Genomic DNA, 12,895 nt, shown 5'->3' with positions numbered 1-12,895 from the left:
GGAAAAAGAATGAAAAACAGTGGAATATCAGGCCAATTTTCGGTTACCAATTACACAATTTTGTATTATAACACTAAAGCTTGCCTTTGTTTGCTACTTTTTTGGCATAAAAAAAAAAACAAACAAAAAAAAAACACACAATATATAAGAAAATTGTTTCGTAAGCGGTAACCTCTTCAAAACGGTAGAAATGGTTCAAATTAAAGGAATAAGTTACATTGCTTAATTATTATTTCCTTTCTCTCCGCTTCTTTGGTATCCAATTTCCGACGCCGATGATACACTGATATTTTGGTATCCTCAAGCGCCCCTGAAGTTCACCGTTTGACTGTTTTTATTAGTTTTTACAGCGTGGTAGGATATCATGGTAATCGGTCAAGTAAGAGCAACATAAAGAAGTAAAATCAAAATTAAAATCGGTACATTTTGGTAAAAAGTTTTCAGATAATTTTGTTATGTATAAAAAACACGAAACAGTTAATTCCCCCTCACCTCCATCCTTCCTTATGAAATGTACAGATTGTAAGCTTTATTTAATTTATTTACGTCGCTTATACTTGACAGATTACCAGAATGGCCTACCACAGATATTATTATACCTTACATATGTTTCAAACAATTCTATTGGGTAAAACGTTATCACGTGACATGGAATAACTCAGTTAATTTTCATTCAATTGCAAGGAAGAACCAATAACCATAAAAATTTACACCAGCGTTGAATAACTCTATTATTCACCGGCGAATAACCTTTATAGTTTGTTGATTTGTACTCATGATGAGGGGGCTAGGATGAAAAATTTTGTCCTGCATTTTTTAAAGTTGTAATTTCTGTCCTGCCTTTTTATTTTTCACTCTATTTGGTCCTGCCCTTTTTTTTATTAGTTTATTCTGACTTTTTTTACATAAATTGTCATCCTTGCTTTTTTTTGCCAAGTTGCTCATCCTGCCTTTTTTTTTTACTCAAAACTCATGACCTGCCTTTTTTTAAAAACTTTCATCCTAGCCCACACCATAAAAATTAAATGGTAGCTCCCTAAGACACAAATTACATGTATTTTTGAACGTCAACTTGTGTGTTTTACTGACTCAAGTAAGGGTAAGTGCTTTTACAATGATTCAAAATGCCCTTCCACTGTTAGTTCGGTATAATAAAACAATTGTGGCCCCTTAGAAGCGATGAATATCCAAAATTGTCAACACTAGAAGGTTATTTAATTTTAAGGGTACGAAGAGCGATTTATTTTCTCGTAATTAAACACACGCCAAATTCAACTTCTTGCGGTAAAAATTCTTTTTTTCACACAATAAGTTCTTTTGAAAATTTAGTTCTTTGCATACATTTAATAACTCAATAGTTTGTACACCTATATTTTATAGTCCTCTTCTCTTCAAATCAGCAACCATGGTTACTTGTTAAAAATTCAAACATGTCCAACATCACTGCACAGAGATTTTCTGTTTACGCACTATTTTTGAGTTGCTAAATTTGAGGCGCATTAGGGATATCGACCCACTTGTGGCGCCCGTCATGTTGTCCGTGTGAAGTACAAATCAAAAAATAAGTTTCACTTTGTAATATCTAAACCTTTATTAAATAATGCAACAGAATAAATATCAATAAAAAGGTAAATATATACAAATTTGAGTAAAGATATTATTATGAACTAGTAATTATTAACGCGTGAAATATAAAAAAATATGAGTTATTATCTGGGAAATAAATGAAAATGATCAGCAATAATAACCAAGTATTATAAGTATAAAAAATAATTCAATCGACAACCTAAACGATGTATACACAATTCTGCATCCTTCACTGTTTCTCCAACATGAGCGTCTGGATGGGGACTGGGGACTTTCAATTCTGTATTCCTTAATTTTATAAGTTTTTTTTTCTCTATTTTTCATAATTTTGCCCATTATTCTCTATTCTTTATATTTCATCACCCAATTATTCTCTATTCTTTATATTTTTTCACCCCATCATTCCCTATTCTTTATATTTTATCACCGATTATTCCACGACTATTCTCTATTCTTTCCTTATTCTTTATTTTTGATTTGCCCTTTCTCTCTAATTTTTATTTGTTGGACAAGTATTCATTAAGTTTTGGTCAAGTATTCTCTGTTCTCATCCAGACCCTCATATTAAAGTGATTAGCACAAGTTATTGATAAATGTGTTTGACCTACGCGAAATATTTCCCAGTGTTGATTGAAGGGAAATATGTAATAACAATGATGGACAAAAACTTTTCGTTTTGATATATTAAATCGTGGAACAATTATTAACAAGATAATTTGATATCATGTACAATAAAAATAAGTTGTTCCTTCCAATTTCGTTCCATTACTTAAAAACAAGTATCAACGTCATACCAATTACATTCCGAACACGTGATCCTCCATTGACAAAAACAATTGTTCGTGTTCTATATAGTTTTACTTTCAAAGATTAATCTACAAGAACGTATAACTCTTTCGGGAATCAATTTCTTTTCCTTTTCTTTCGAGAATTTCGTCGTTTAACGCGGTTTGAACCAACTTGAAACGGGTAATACGATTTAGAAGACACAGAATAAACTTCCACACGACCATGATTCCACGCATAAAGCTTCTTTTGAATTGGATTGTAGTCCAGCATGTAGTTCTAAGTAAATTTTTCATCAATGGTATTTGGAAATATAATTTGATTGTCTTTTAGAACCTTGCTACCGTCGTTATTTGTATTAAATGAATATTTGATAAAAGTTGGAATATTTTCGTACGAATCCGTTGCATACATAATTCCACAAATCATAAATGCATTTCCAACTTTTGTTTTTGGTGAATTTGTTACCCACGTTTCCAAAATCTCAAGTGTGTCGTCATTAAGTTTTACTATAACTATATTTCCGTTGGAATATGTTGTAGCGTAAATCACCCATAATCCTTTTTCGTCTACAGCAAAATCGATATCTGAAAATTTTCCACTCTGGTACGGGTATTTGTTATGGACACCTGCGTTGTCCAGTGCAATTTCTTTCTCCCACTTTTTCTGAAGTAAGTTATACTTAACAATTTTGTTGCTCATTCCCTCGTGGCAAAACAAAGAGTTTTTATAAACGACATGTCCTGTTCCTTCACAAAAGAACGGGAGTTTGTGTGTTCTTTTTTCGACGTCATATTTGAGCAATTCCAAAGATTTGTACTGGAATATTTCAATGATGTCACTATAACCATAGGTTACCCATATTTGACCACCTGGTGTCGGGTCTACTGCAAAGCTGCCTTGTGCTATCCAAACAGGAATTTCGATGTTATCGCTGTTAATTGATACCAGTTCTTGGGGGCAGAAATCTACAAAAACATAGTGTGATATATTATAATAGGAATGGGGCTTAAAAAAACTTATTAACGATACAAGGCTTATAATTTTGAATGTCGGACTCACATTTAGTCTACAAAAAATTCATCCGTGACGCTCGGAGGTTATAAGGCCAAATATATTTTGAAGATGGAGAACATTGAAGACCCATCATTCAGAAAGGTTATGCCAATAACAGTTTAAGTGATATATTCCTTGGGTAGAAAATCCTTTAATCTTTCAAACAATTTAAAGTTTAAAAAAATTAAACTGTAAAAATAGCAAATATAACTTTGTACAATGTTCCTAGCATAAGTTGCATAAAGCAGTAAATGTTAAGAGAGAGATAGAAAACACATATAACACGGTTTAAGTGAAGATGTTTAAATCGATAGTATAAAAATACAAGAACAATTTTAAGAAATATAAAAGAGGGACGAAAGATACCAGAGGGACAGTCAAACTCACAGATCGAAAACAAACTGACAACGCCATGGCCAAAAATAAAAAGACAAACAGAGTTTAGTATGACGTCCATTATCACTGAACTAGTATACATATTTGTTTAGGGGCCAGCTGAAGAAGGCCTCCGGGTGCGGGTGTTTCTCGCTGCATTGAAGACCCATTGGTGGCCTTCGTCTGTTGTCTGCTATGGTCGGGTCGTTGTCTCTTTGACACATTCCCCAATTCCATTCTCAATTTTAGATAATAGTACATATGACACAACATAGAAAACTAAAGACTAAGCAACACGAACCCCACCAAAAACTGGGGGTGATCTCAGGTGCTCCGGAAGGGTAAGCAGATCCTGCTCCACATGTGGCACCCATCGTGTTGCTTATGTTATTACAAATTCGGTAAATAGTCTAATTCGGTATGTCACATTCGTGAAAAGGGAAGGGTATTGAAGTAACGACATAAGGAACATATCCGATATCATCTGTGAAACGGTTATTCCATAACGGTCAACCAACTCGTGATGGCGTCCGTAAAATTCACGAAGGGATGATATCAACTTCACCATTTGGAACTCTTGGTTTAATAGCTTCCTTGTTAGCAGCAATCCTCTATCAAGGAAATCATGATAGGAAATACAAGCCCGGGAATATCGTATCAACTTGGAGATATATACCCCGTATGCAGGCGCTGCTGGAATGTTGCTACATAGAAATGGAAAGTTAACAATTGGGAAGCTGAAATCATGTCTTTTGTCGTAAAGTTTTGTTTTCAACCGACCCTCATTGTTAATTTCTAGATGTAAGTCAAGATATGAGGCAGATTTAACTGTATCTGTAGTATCCTTTATCTCTAGTTCGATGGGATAAATTCGTTCAACATAGTCACCAAATTTTGTATTATTTAGTGAGAGAACATCATCTATATAGCAGAACGTAAAGTTAAAGGATATTGCTAACTTCTTATCTTTCTTCCTAAGAAGTTCCTGTATGAAGTCGGCCTCATAATAATAAAGAAACAAGTCGGCAAGAAGAGGGGCACACTTGGTTTCCATTGGGATTCCGACAGTCTGTTGAAAAACACGTCCTCCAACAAATATGTTGTCAATCAAGAAATCAAACATCTGGACAAAGTATGGGCAATTAAATAGTAGAGATACTTGAAGATAATAAGAAATTCACAAAACAGTCAATAATGAGGATGCTTTTCGATGGTTGGGAGCAGTGTGATACTCCATCTAGCGACCTAATCGTATTCTTGTTTACCTTGTGTTGTTGGATTGCTATCTAATTAACATTTACTGGAACACTTTCAATAGGTTATACATGTACGTTGTTGGCTACATGAACAATCATGATTGACATGAATTGATATTCAAACTAGAGACTCTAAAGAGCCTGCGTCGCTCATGGGGGTCCAAGTACATTTTCAACAATGGACGTCACGTTACTGTAAATTCAGAAATTATTGCGTGCATTTATTATTGCGATTTTGTCATTTTAGACTAAAATGCGATTTTAATTTTTGCGATCATAACCCTGTCGCATTTTTCGCAATAATAAAAACATCGCAATAATTTAAGGCAGTACCTTTCAAAAAAATACCGGCACCGGCAATTTAGAAGAGTAAGCTTTTTTGCCAGTTGTGATTAAAATACCTTAATTAAATCCGCCAAAAAGGCATATTATATAGCATTGTCCATTTTACCGGCGCTGGCAATCTCGTGAATTAAGATTTACCATCCGCCAAGAGTTAGATAGTACTAAAATTTTCGTAAATGAAATCAAATATAAATTAATGATACTAAGCAGTAAACAAAATATAAATTACTCAAATAAAATAATACTATGAAAGGAAAGCAATTAAGAAAATCTAGTCACAAGAGAGTGCTTCATTTACGCGTAAATAGAAAGCAATTGATTCCTTTTATTCAATTTCTGTTTAATATCAACGCATCCATCATTTGATTTTTCTTTGATAATGATAAATGATATCTTAAACATGTTAAAGTAACCACAGATTTACTATCCAAGAAAGTCTTACCGGTTTGAATGCAATATCTCCCAACAAAATATTGCAGCAGTTATCACACAAAAAAAATATTACCAAGTAATTATATTTTACTTAAATTAAGTATTCTTTTTTATTATTCATTACTAGGAATTACTAACCAATTACTCACTATTACTAGCAATTACTTATGTTTTGCTAAATATGAAAATAGTTACTTGAAACAAGTAATTGTTTTACTGAAAATGTGTGTCTATTAAAAAAAATTCCTTAAATTAAAACAAATACTAATAATGATTTTACTCACTTGAGTAAATGAATTACTTAGTCCTTATTTAAGTAATAACTTACTGTTTTTATTAAAAAGAAATTACTTAGATTAAGTTATATATTAATGAACTACACATATTTATTTTTTCATTTATACTAAAATGCAGTATGAAAGTTACTGGAATTACTTCTGATAACTTTGATATAAAACTTGTTATTACTAAGTAGGCTTAGGCACTACATAATGTTGTTTGCTTGCATAAGGCTTGTTATATATAATAATAAATGCTTTCTATGAAATTTGACTCCATAATTTAACAATTTCAACATATGTAGGTTTCACAGTCTGAAAGTTGCATAAATTTGGATAACTGTTAAAGCAATTTTCTTTAAACAGGCTATTATTTCAACTTGGAATTATCTAATTATGGAATTTGAATAATTTCTTGTACTTGAATTTTTTTTATAAATTCCATGTTTATTCTGTATTTTAATGTTCTGTGCTGCGCACAACACTTTCTATTTCAAAGAAGATAACACATTTTCAATAGAATGCATGTACTGTGCCGCGCACAACACTATCTATACAAAATACATTGTATTGAAAGTGTAATGGAATGCTAAAAAAATTATAATGCAGAATAAACATTGAATTCATTAAAAATTTCAAGCACAAGAAATTATGCAAATTCCATAATTAAAAATAATTCCGAATTGAAATAATAGCCTGTTTTTAGATAATACTTTGAAATGCTTAAAAAATTTGATTAGAATTACTTAGTATCAGAATTACTAGTCATTACTTAAATCATTTTCATATCAAAATATCTTCAAATTATCATTAATTATTTTTTTGATATAATTTTTATAATGTAAACTTACATGACTTAGTCTTACTAAAATTTATAATTAATTATTTATTTTGAATGTACAAAATTATATCATACTTCCTGTATTTAATAAGAAGTTTTTGATTTGAGACTGATACAATATTCAACCAACCAGAATTAAGGTTTCATTTGACTTTGGTAAGCTATTTTCGAAAATTGTTTGGAACTCATTCAAATTTCAATTTGAACAAAAAGTATACTGAGTTTGTTGAAATACTTGCACGATTGACAAGCATGAAAGGAAAGGAGAACCTTACAAAAAGGACACTTTGTGGGTATTTATGTTTCTAGCTACTCTTTGTGTACTAATTCAATTAAATGAAAATGTAACACAAAGAGTTAGCCCATGTAAACTTACAACAAACAAGAATAGAAATGGATTATAACAAAGGATATAGTATATGATAATTCTTTAAAAAGGTATGTTACTTTTTCAAATTATATGCATTTATGATAAAACAGTGTAGAGTTTTTATTTTGATATTTATATATACAATTTATATGTAAAAGAATTACTCAAAACCTACAAATAAATTTACTGTTGCAAGTAATTGTATTTCCAGAAATTATTTGCCATAAGTAAAAAAATGGCTTACAATTGGTACACGAATTACTAAGAGTATTAAAAGAAATACTCGATAAATATTAAAAGAATTACTTACTATTATTAAAAGAAATACTTAATGTGTATTAAAAGAATTACTTACTTTAATTAAAAGAATTACTTACTTTTATTATTACTTACTTTTATTAAAATAATTACTTACTTTTAATAAAATAATTACTTACTATAATTAAACGAAATACTAATGTGTATTAACATGATTAAATGAATCACTTACTATTATAAAAAGAATTACTTATTATATATGAAAAAAACTACTTAGTATTTATTAAAAGAATTAATTAAGATACATTGAAAAATTACTTAAATTTAATTACTAGGTAATTACTTATAATTACTTGGCATTACTAGCAATTACTCATTTTTTGACAAACATTTTTACTTGTTTTTTTACTTGATTTGAGTAAAATCAATACTTGTTTTAAGTAAATTCAAATAATTTATTTTTTTGAGTGTACAGCCAAGAACGTTCATTAAAATGAGTTTTAAAAAAAATAAAGAACCCTAAATTATCGTTATTACAGACTACAGGTTAAGGGGAGGTTCAGCTCCTTGCAAATCTTCATATGATAAATTAGTTAAAAACAAACTGTCAGGTTTAGGGAGGGTTGGTGCTTTCATACATTTAACCCCCTCCCACATCCTAACATTCTATACATTCCTGTCTATATAGTCAGAAGCCTTCAAAATAGTGCTTGTTTTTATTTTTTGCTGTTCACGTGTTGTCCCGTTACACCACTGTCCTGGATTTGGGTTGGTTGGCGCCTTCAAATATTTTGACACCGAAACTTGTTTTATGTGCCTGTCCCAAGTCAGGTGCATGCAGTTCAGTGGTGGTCGTTAGTTCATGTATTTCATATTTGTTTTTCGTAAATTATTTTTTATAAATTAGGCCACTAGTTTTAACAATTGAATTGCTTCATATTTTTCATGTCGGTGCCTTTTAAGGCCAACTGTACAGACTGGGGTTTTCTCATTGTTAAAGGCCGTTTATAGTTGCTCAACTTTGAAATGATAAATATTTGCTTCACATTACGTTCATCAAACAAAAAACAAAAAAAAAAAAAAAAAAAAAATGAAGATTTATGCTTTTTTGTTTATAAAGAATGTAACCATAAAAAAAAATCGTAAATTTTAATAGAATCATATCTTTGCCAAAATATTAATAGCCAAGTTTTAATCTGGTGTTTTAGATATCTCTAGAAATTCCTACGATAAAGTATGCGTTCGAGAGAGAATTTATTTTATTAATGTTACAGTAGCTTTTTCTATAAATAATGGGAATATATTTACTCTAAAAATAGTATTTATACTACGATCATCTCGACATACAATAGTCTTTGGGAAAAGGTATTTGCAATTACATTAAAACAAGGGGGAAAGTATGACTGCTAGCAAGACAACTATCCACCAGAGATCAATGGACTAAGAAGTAACCAACTATAGGGCACTGAACAGCCTTCAACAGTTAGCAACGCCAATTCTGTATAGTAAGTATTTAAATACCCTGTATGACAAGCTTTGCAACCAAATATAAGAGAAAAACATTAGCGTGCTTTAAAGTGGAGAACGAATAGTCTCTATGAGTATGTCCATGTGCTCATTGTAATGCTTCCACTCTCGTGAACTATAAATTTAGTCGTAATCGCACAAGTCCGTAGATAACGCTCAAGATAATGTTTTATTGCTTCATATGAAGTAATTTATATGATATGAAATGTTAAATTACCGCGCAATTTCAATGATTTGTTTGCGGAATGTATTGGTAATGCGCATTAAAGTAGTGCACCATGTTTTGTCTTTGAAATTACTACATGTAAGTTATCTCTACTGACTCTGTTATGGGCGAATCAAACAATTATTCAAAACTATTTACGACCAACAGGAATAGATAAAACATCGATTTCCATACCCCTCCCCCAAAAAGGGAGACTGGGGAATACAAGTATGGTCACTTGGTCTTCTTCCGACCGGCAGTAAAACGCTTGCGAAAGTGGGGTGTCCGTTTGGCTGTGCGGAAGTACAAGTTTGCAGCCACGTCCGGTCAGAATGGAGACGTTAAATCCGATGCCTCAAGTAAAGAGAGTGCCACGCTCTCTGCACGTTAAGAACCCTTGCAACAACTCTTTGAGGGGTCCGTAGGTGGCCTGTTGCACGGCAAAATTTCTGTCCCTATCCAATATACCCTCATTTTCCAGTGGCAGTCTAAATTTCCCCGACCTTCATCCCGGATGGCCTCTATTACAGTACCTACCTGTTGTATTTATTGTTAACTTGTTCTCGTCCTGAACATGCATGAAATATTTGCCACTGGACGTTAAGCAACCAACAATCAATCAATCAATCGATTTCCATACAAAAAAACTCACTGAAAAAAATATATTTATCTTTATATAGAATTGATATTAATAGAGACAACAAGCACATATATACACATTACTGGCCGTTCTGATTCATCATTTTCAACATAAAGAAATGACTGTCCAAGCTAAGAATATGACAGTAGTTCTCCAATCGTGTGACATGTTTGAGCTTTTGATTTAGCCATTTGATAAAGGACTTTCCATTTTGAATTTTCTTTGGAGTTCGGTATTTTTGTTCTTTTACGTTTTTCAATACATACCAAAAGCGGTTTTATTTTCACGATACCATTTGTACATATTTTTCTAATGGGATTTCTATCGGATGTTAATGTCAAAATGTGAATGATCTTAATTCAAACTTGATACTAAAGTTCATCAGATCAACCACGAAGTTTTGATAAGACAAGGGCGTCTCGTCAGAAAATCACAGATGATCAACATGTTAATAGGCCTATTAGTGTTTGTGTCGTTATACATCGTAGTATTTTCAGCAACGAATCTTATAGATAATGGAGACTTTGAGAACCCTAATTCTATAGATCCCTGGGAATGTTTAAGTTGTAAACCCAATGGATTGAGGAACAGTTATAATGGGATTGGAGTGTGATTGTAACTAACAGGTAAGACCTTGACTGTGTTTTTCTTTTTATTTAGTCAAGTCCGCTTTTCAAACCTACTTTCAGAACGAAAATTACACGAAAAAAAATTGCATTCATGTTGACACTTCCGGGTCTCTCCTTTTCAGACCAATCAATTATCTATGTTTCTGTTTGTATTCTTGGTTCGTCTATTCGGTATAACTACTGTCACCTTAATTGTAGAGAGCGCATTATTGTTTCAACATTTGGTCTTTTATAATTTAAATAAAATTAGTAATAATTGTAGTTTTTTATTTTTCTAAAAAAACATATAATGTTTGCAGCATCATATTCTTATGTAAACTGCTGTTTGTGTGTGTGATGTTCGTAAGAAAATTCGCATGAACTGCCTATCAATCTGTAATCAGAAACAAAGTTTAAATTCTGTCATTATTTTGAAAATCCATTCATAGAATGTTATACGGCATGCATCTTAAAATGATATTTTTGGTACAAACCTTTTTAATTCATTTCCAGGGATCAAAGTTTTTCGGCTTTGACACAACGAATCTGCAGCACTGGGGGAGAAAACTATGTCTTCAAGAGCTACATCAAACTGTTGAGGCTAGTAAAGGGAACTATGTACACAGATGTTCACGTGTATGTCAAGTACACCGACCTTTATGGTAAGATGTTTCCGAAATCGCAATATAAGTGTCTACACCGATCTAGAGTTAACCGAGATCCATCGGTGTAAACGATGTCATCGATCAATCGGTTCTGTTAAGTAATAACAAAAACATTTTGACATAGGGAATATATGGAGATGTGCAGGAATTCGACAGTTGTCTATACACTGTTTGAAAAAAGACTGCAACAAAAAGTATTTTTATAATGCCATATCACAAATCAACAACTAGCACGAAGACAAAATATGCATGTTCAATCGTTTTAAATTACCGTGTTTGTACTAACATAAGGAACACGACGGGTGCCACACGTGGAGCAGGATCTTCTTACCGTTGGACCACCTGAGATCACCCCAGAGATCAGTTTTTGGTGGGGTGCGCTATTGTTTAGGGACCGGCTGAAGAATGCTCCCGGTACGGGATTTTCTTGCTGTGGTGAAGACACATTGGACTGTATTCTGTTCTTTTGTCGGGTTGTTGTCTCTTTGACACATTCCTCGTTTCCATTTTCAGTTTTATTTATCAAACGTGGGTTTAAATATGATAATCTCCCCTTTACCAGTAAACTCTCAATAAAGTAAATGTTATTAGCCATCTGGCGAAGAAGATATCGGGCACTGACAAATAATATGAGGTCATATCCTATGTGAAGCCCGAATGAATATTATGTGATGCAAGAGTGCCAATTTTTAATATTAATTACCATTCTATCGGCTTATTTCTCCTGCGAATGCAACTGTTGAAATGGTATTAATACCCGGGATTTGGCACTTCCTTGTAATACATATTATTCTTAATTAACAATTACAAATGCAAAATAATACTGGTATGCCTGATTTGTCCCGGATAAGTAAAGTATATTATATGTCAAATGTCCGGACGTCTAAAAAGAAATATTAATAAAAATGTTATATATGTCGAATGTAAATGTGAAATAAGAAAATGAGGATGAAAACATTTTCCAGGAACATATATTAAACAGAGGTTTGTGGATTATCCAAAAGTACAGATAGGATTTGGATGGACCGAGCTGGGTGGAGATGTATATATAACACATGGTAAATATTGAATATTATACAAAATTAAAACATCATGATATAAATGTATCAATTAATAAAATGATTACTTCTTTAATTATAATTAATTAGTTTCTAAGACATCTGTTCTAAGAAACCTTTCATATATCTTATGGAACTATTCGGGTTTTTTCCTTTATTTTTCCCCTTCAAAACACTGTTTTTCCAAGCTTAAAAGTCACTTTGAAATCAAAATCATAAAAAGAAATGCGTTTATAACCTGAGGACAAATTGTTTCCTATTTCCAAACTGTTATGAATAATATTTCAATAAATGATAGTTTGTAATTTATTGATTTATTGTACTGTAATAATACTTTTTCAATGGGCTTATTTGTCCAAAAGTGTACTTTTGTTGGATTTCCTATTGTTTCCTATGTTTTCAATCAGAGTGAAAATACAAAATACAGAAAAATACAGCATACATAGTTTTACATACTTAGTAATGAATTAATAATAAAGACACATGCGCGTGTACACAAGACAAAATTGAAAGCTGGAGCTGATAAAAAAAGATCAAAGGAAAACTTGACAAGGCTCAAACACATTTTGTTTTCAATCAAAATATTATTGTATGCTTTCACGATGATA

The 12,895-nt window shown here is 32.0% G+C and overlaps 1 protein-coding gene across 1 annotated transcript in view; it reads right to left on the bottom strand.

The window, feature by feature from the left end:
- Window positions 1–2,327: 2,327 nt before the first annotated feature.
- The window catches only part of LOC127712903 (noelin-3-like), a 42,376-nt gene continuing 31,808 nt past the window's right edge, over window positions 2,328–12,895 (bottom strand). The window contains 1 exon segment of the mRNA XM_052219500.1: window positions 2,328–3,341. Within this exon segment, the coding sequence (XP_052075460.1) occupies window positions 2,491–3,341 (851 nt within the window). The 3' untranslated portion in view covers window positions 2,328–2,490.

This window comes from Mytilus californianus, unplaced genomic scaffold (genome assembly GCF_021869535.1).
Source record: "Mytilus californianus isolate M0D057914Y unplaced genomic scaffold, xbMytCali1.0.p SCAF_8, whole genome shotgun sequence".
Lineage (NCBI taxonomy): Eukaryota > Metazoa > Mollusca > Bivalvia > Mytilida > Mytilidae > Mytilus > Mytilus californianus.
The sequence above is the reverse complement of the archived record's forward strand: the minus strand, read 5'-3'. Positions and strand labels throughout refer to the sequence as shown.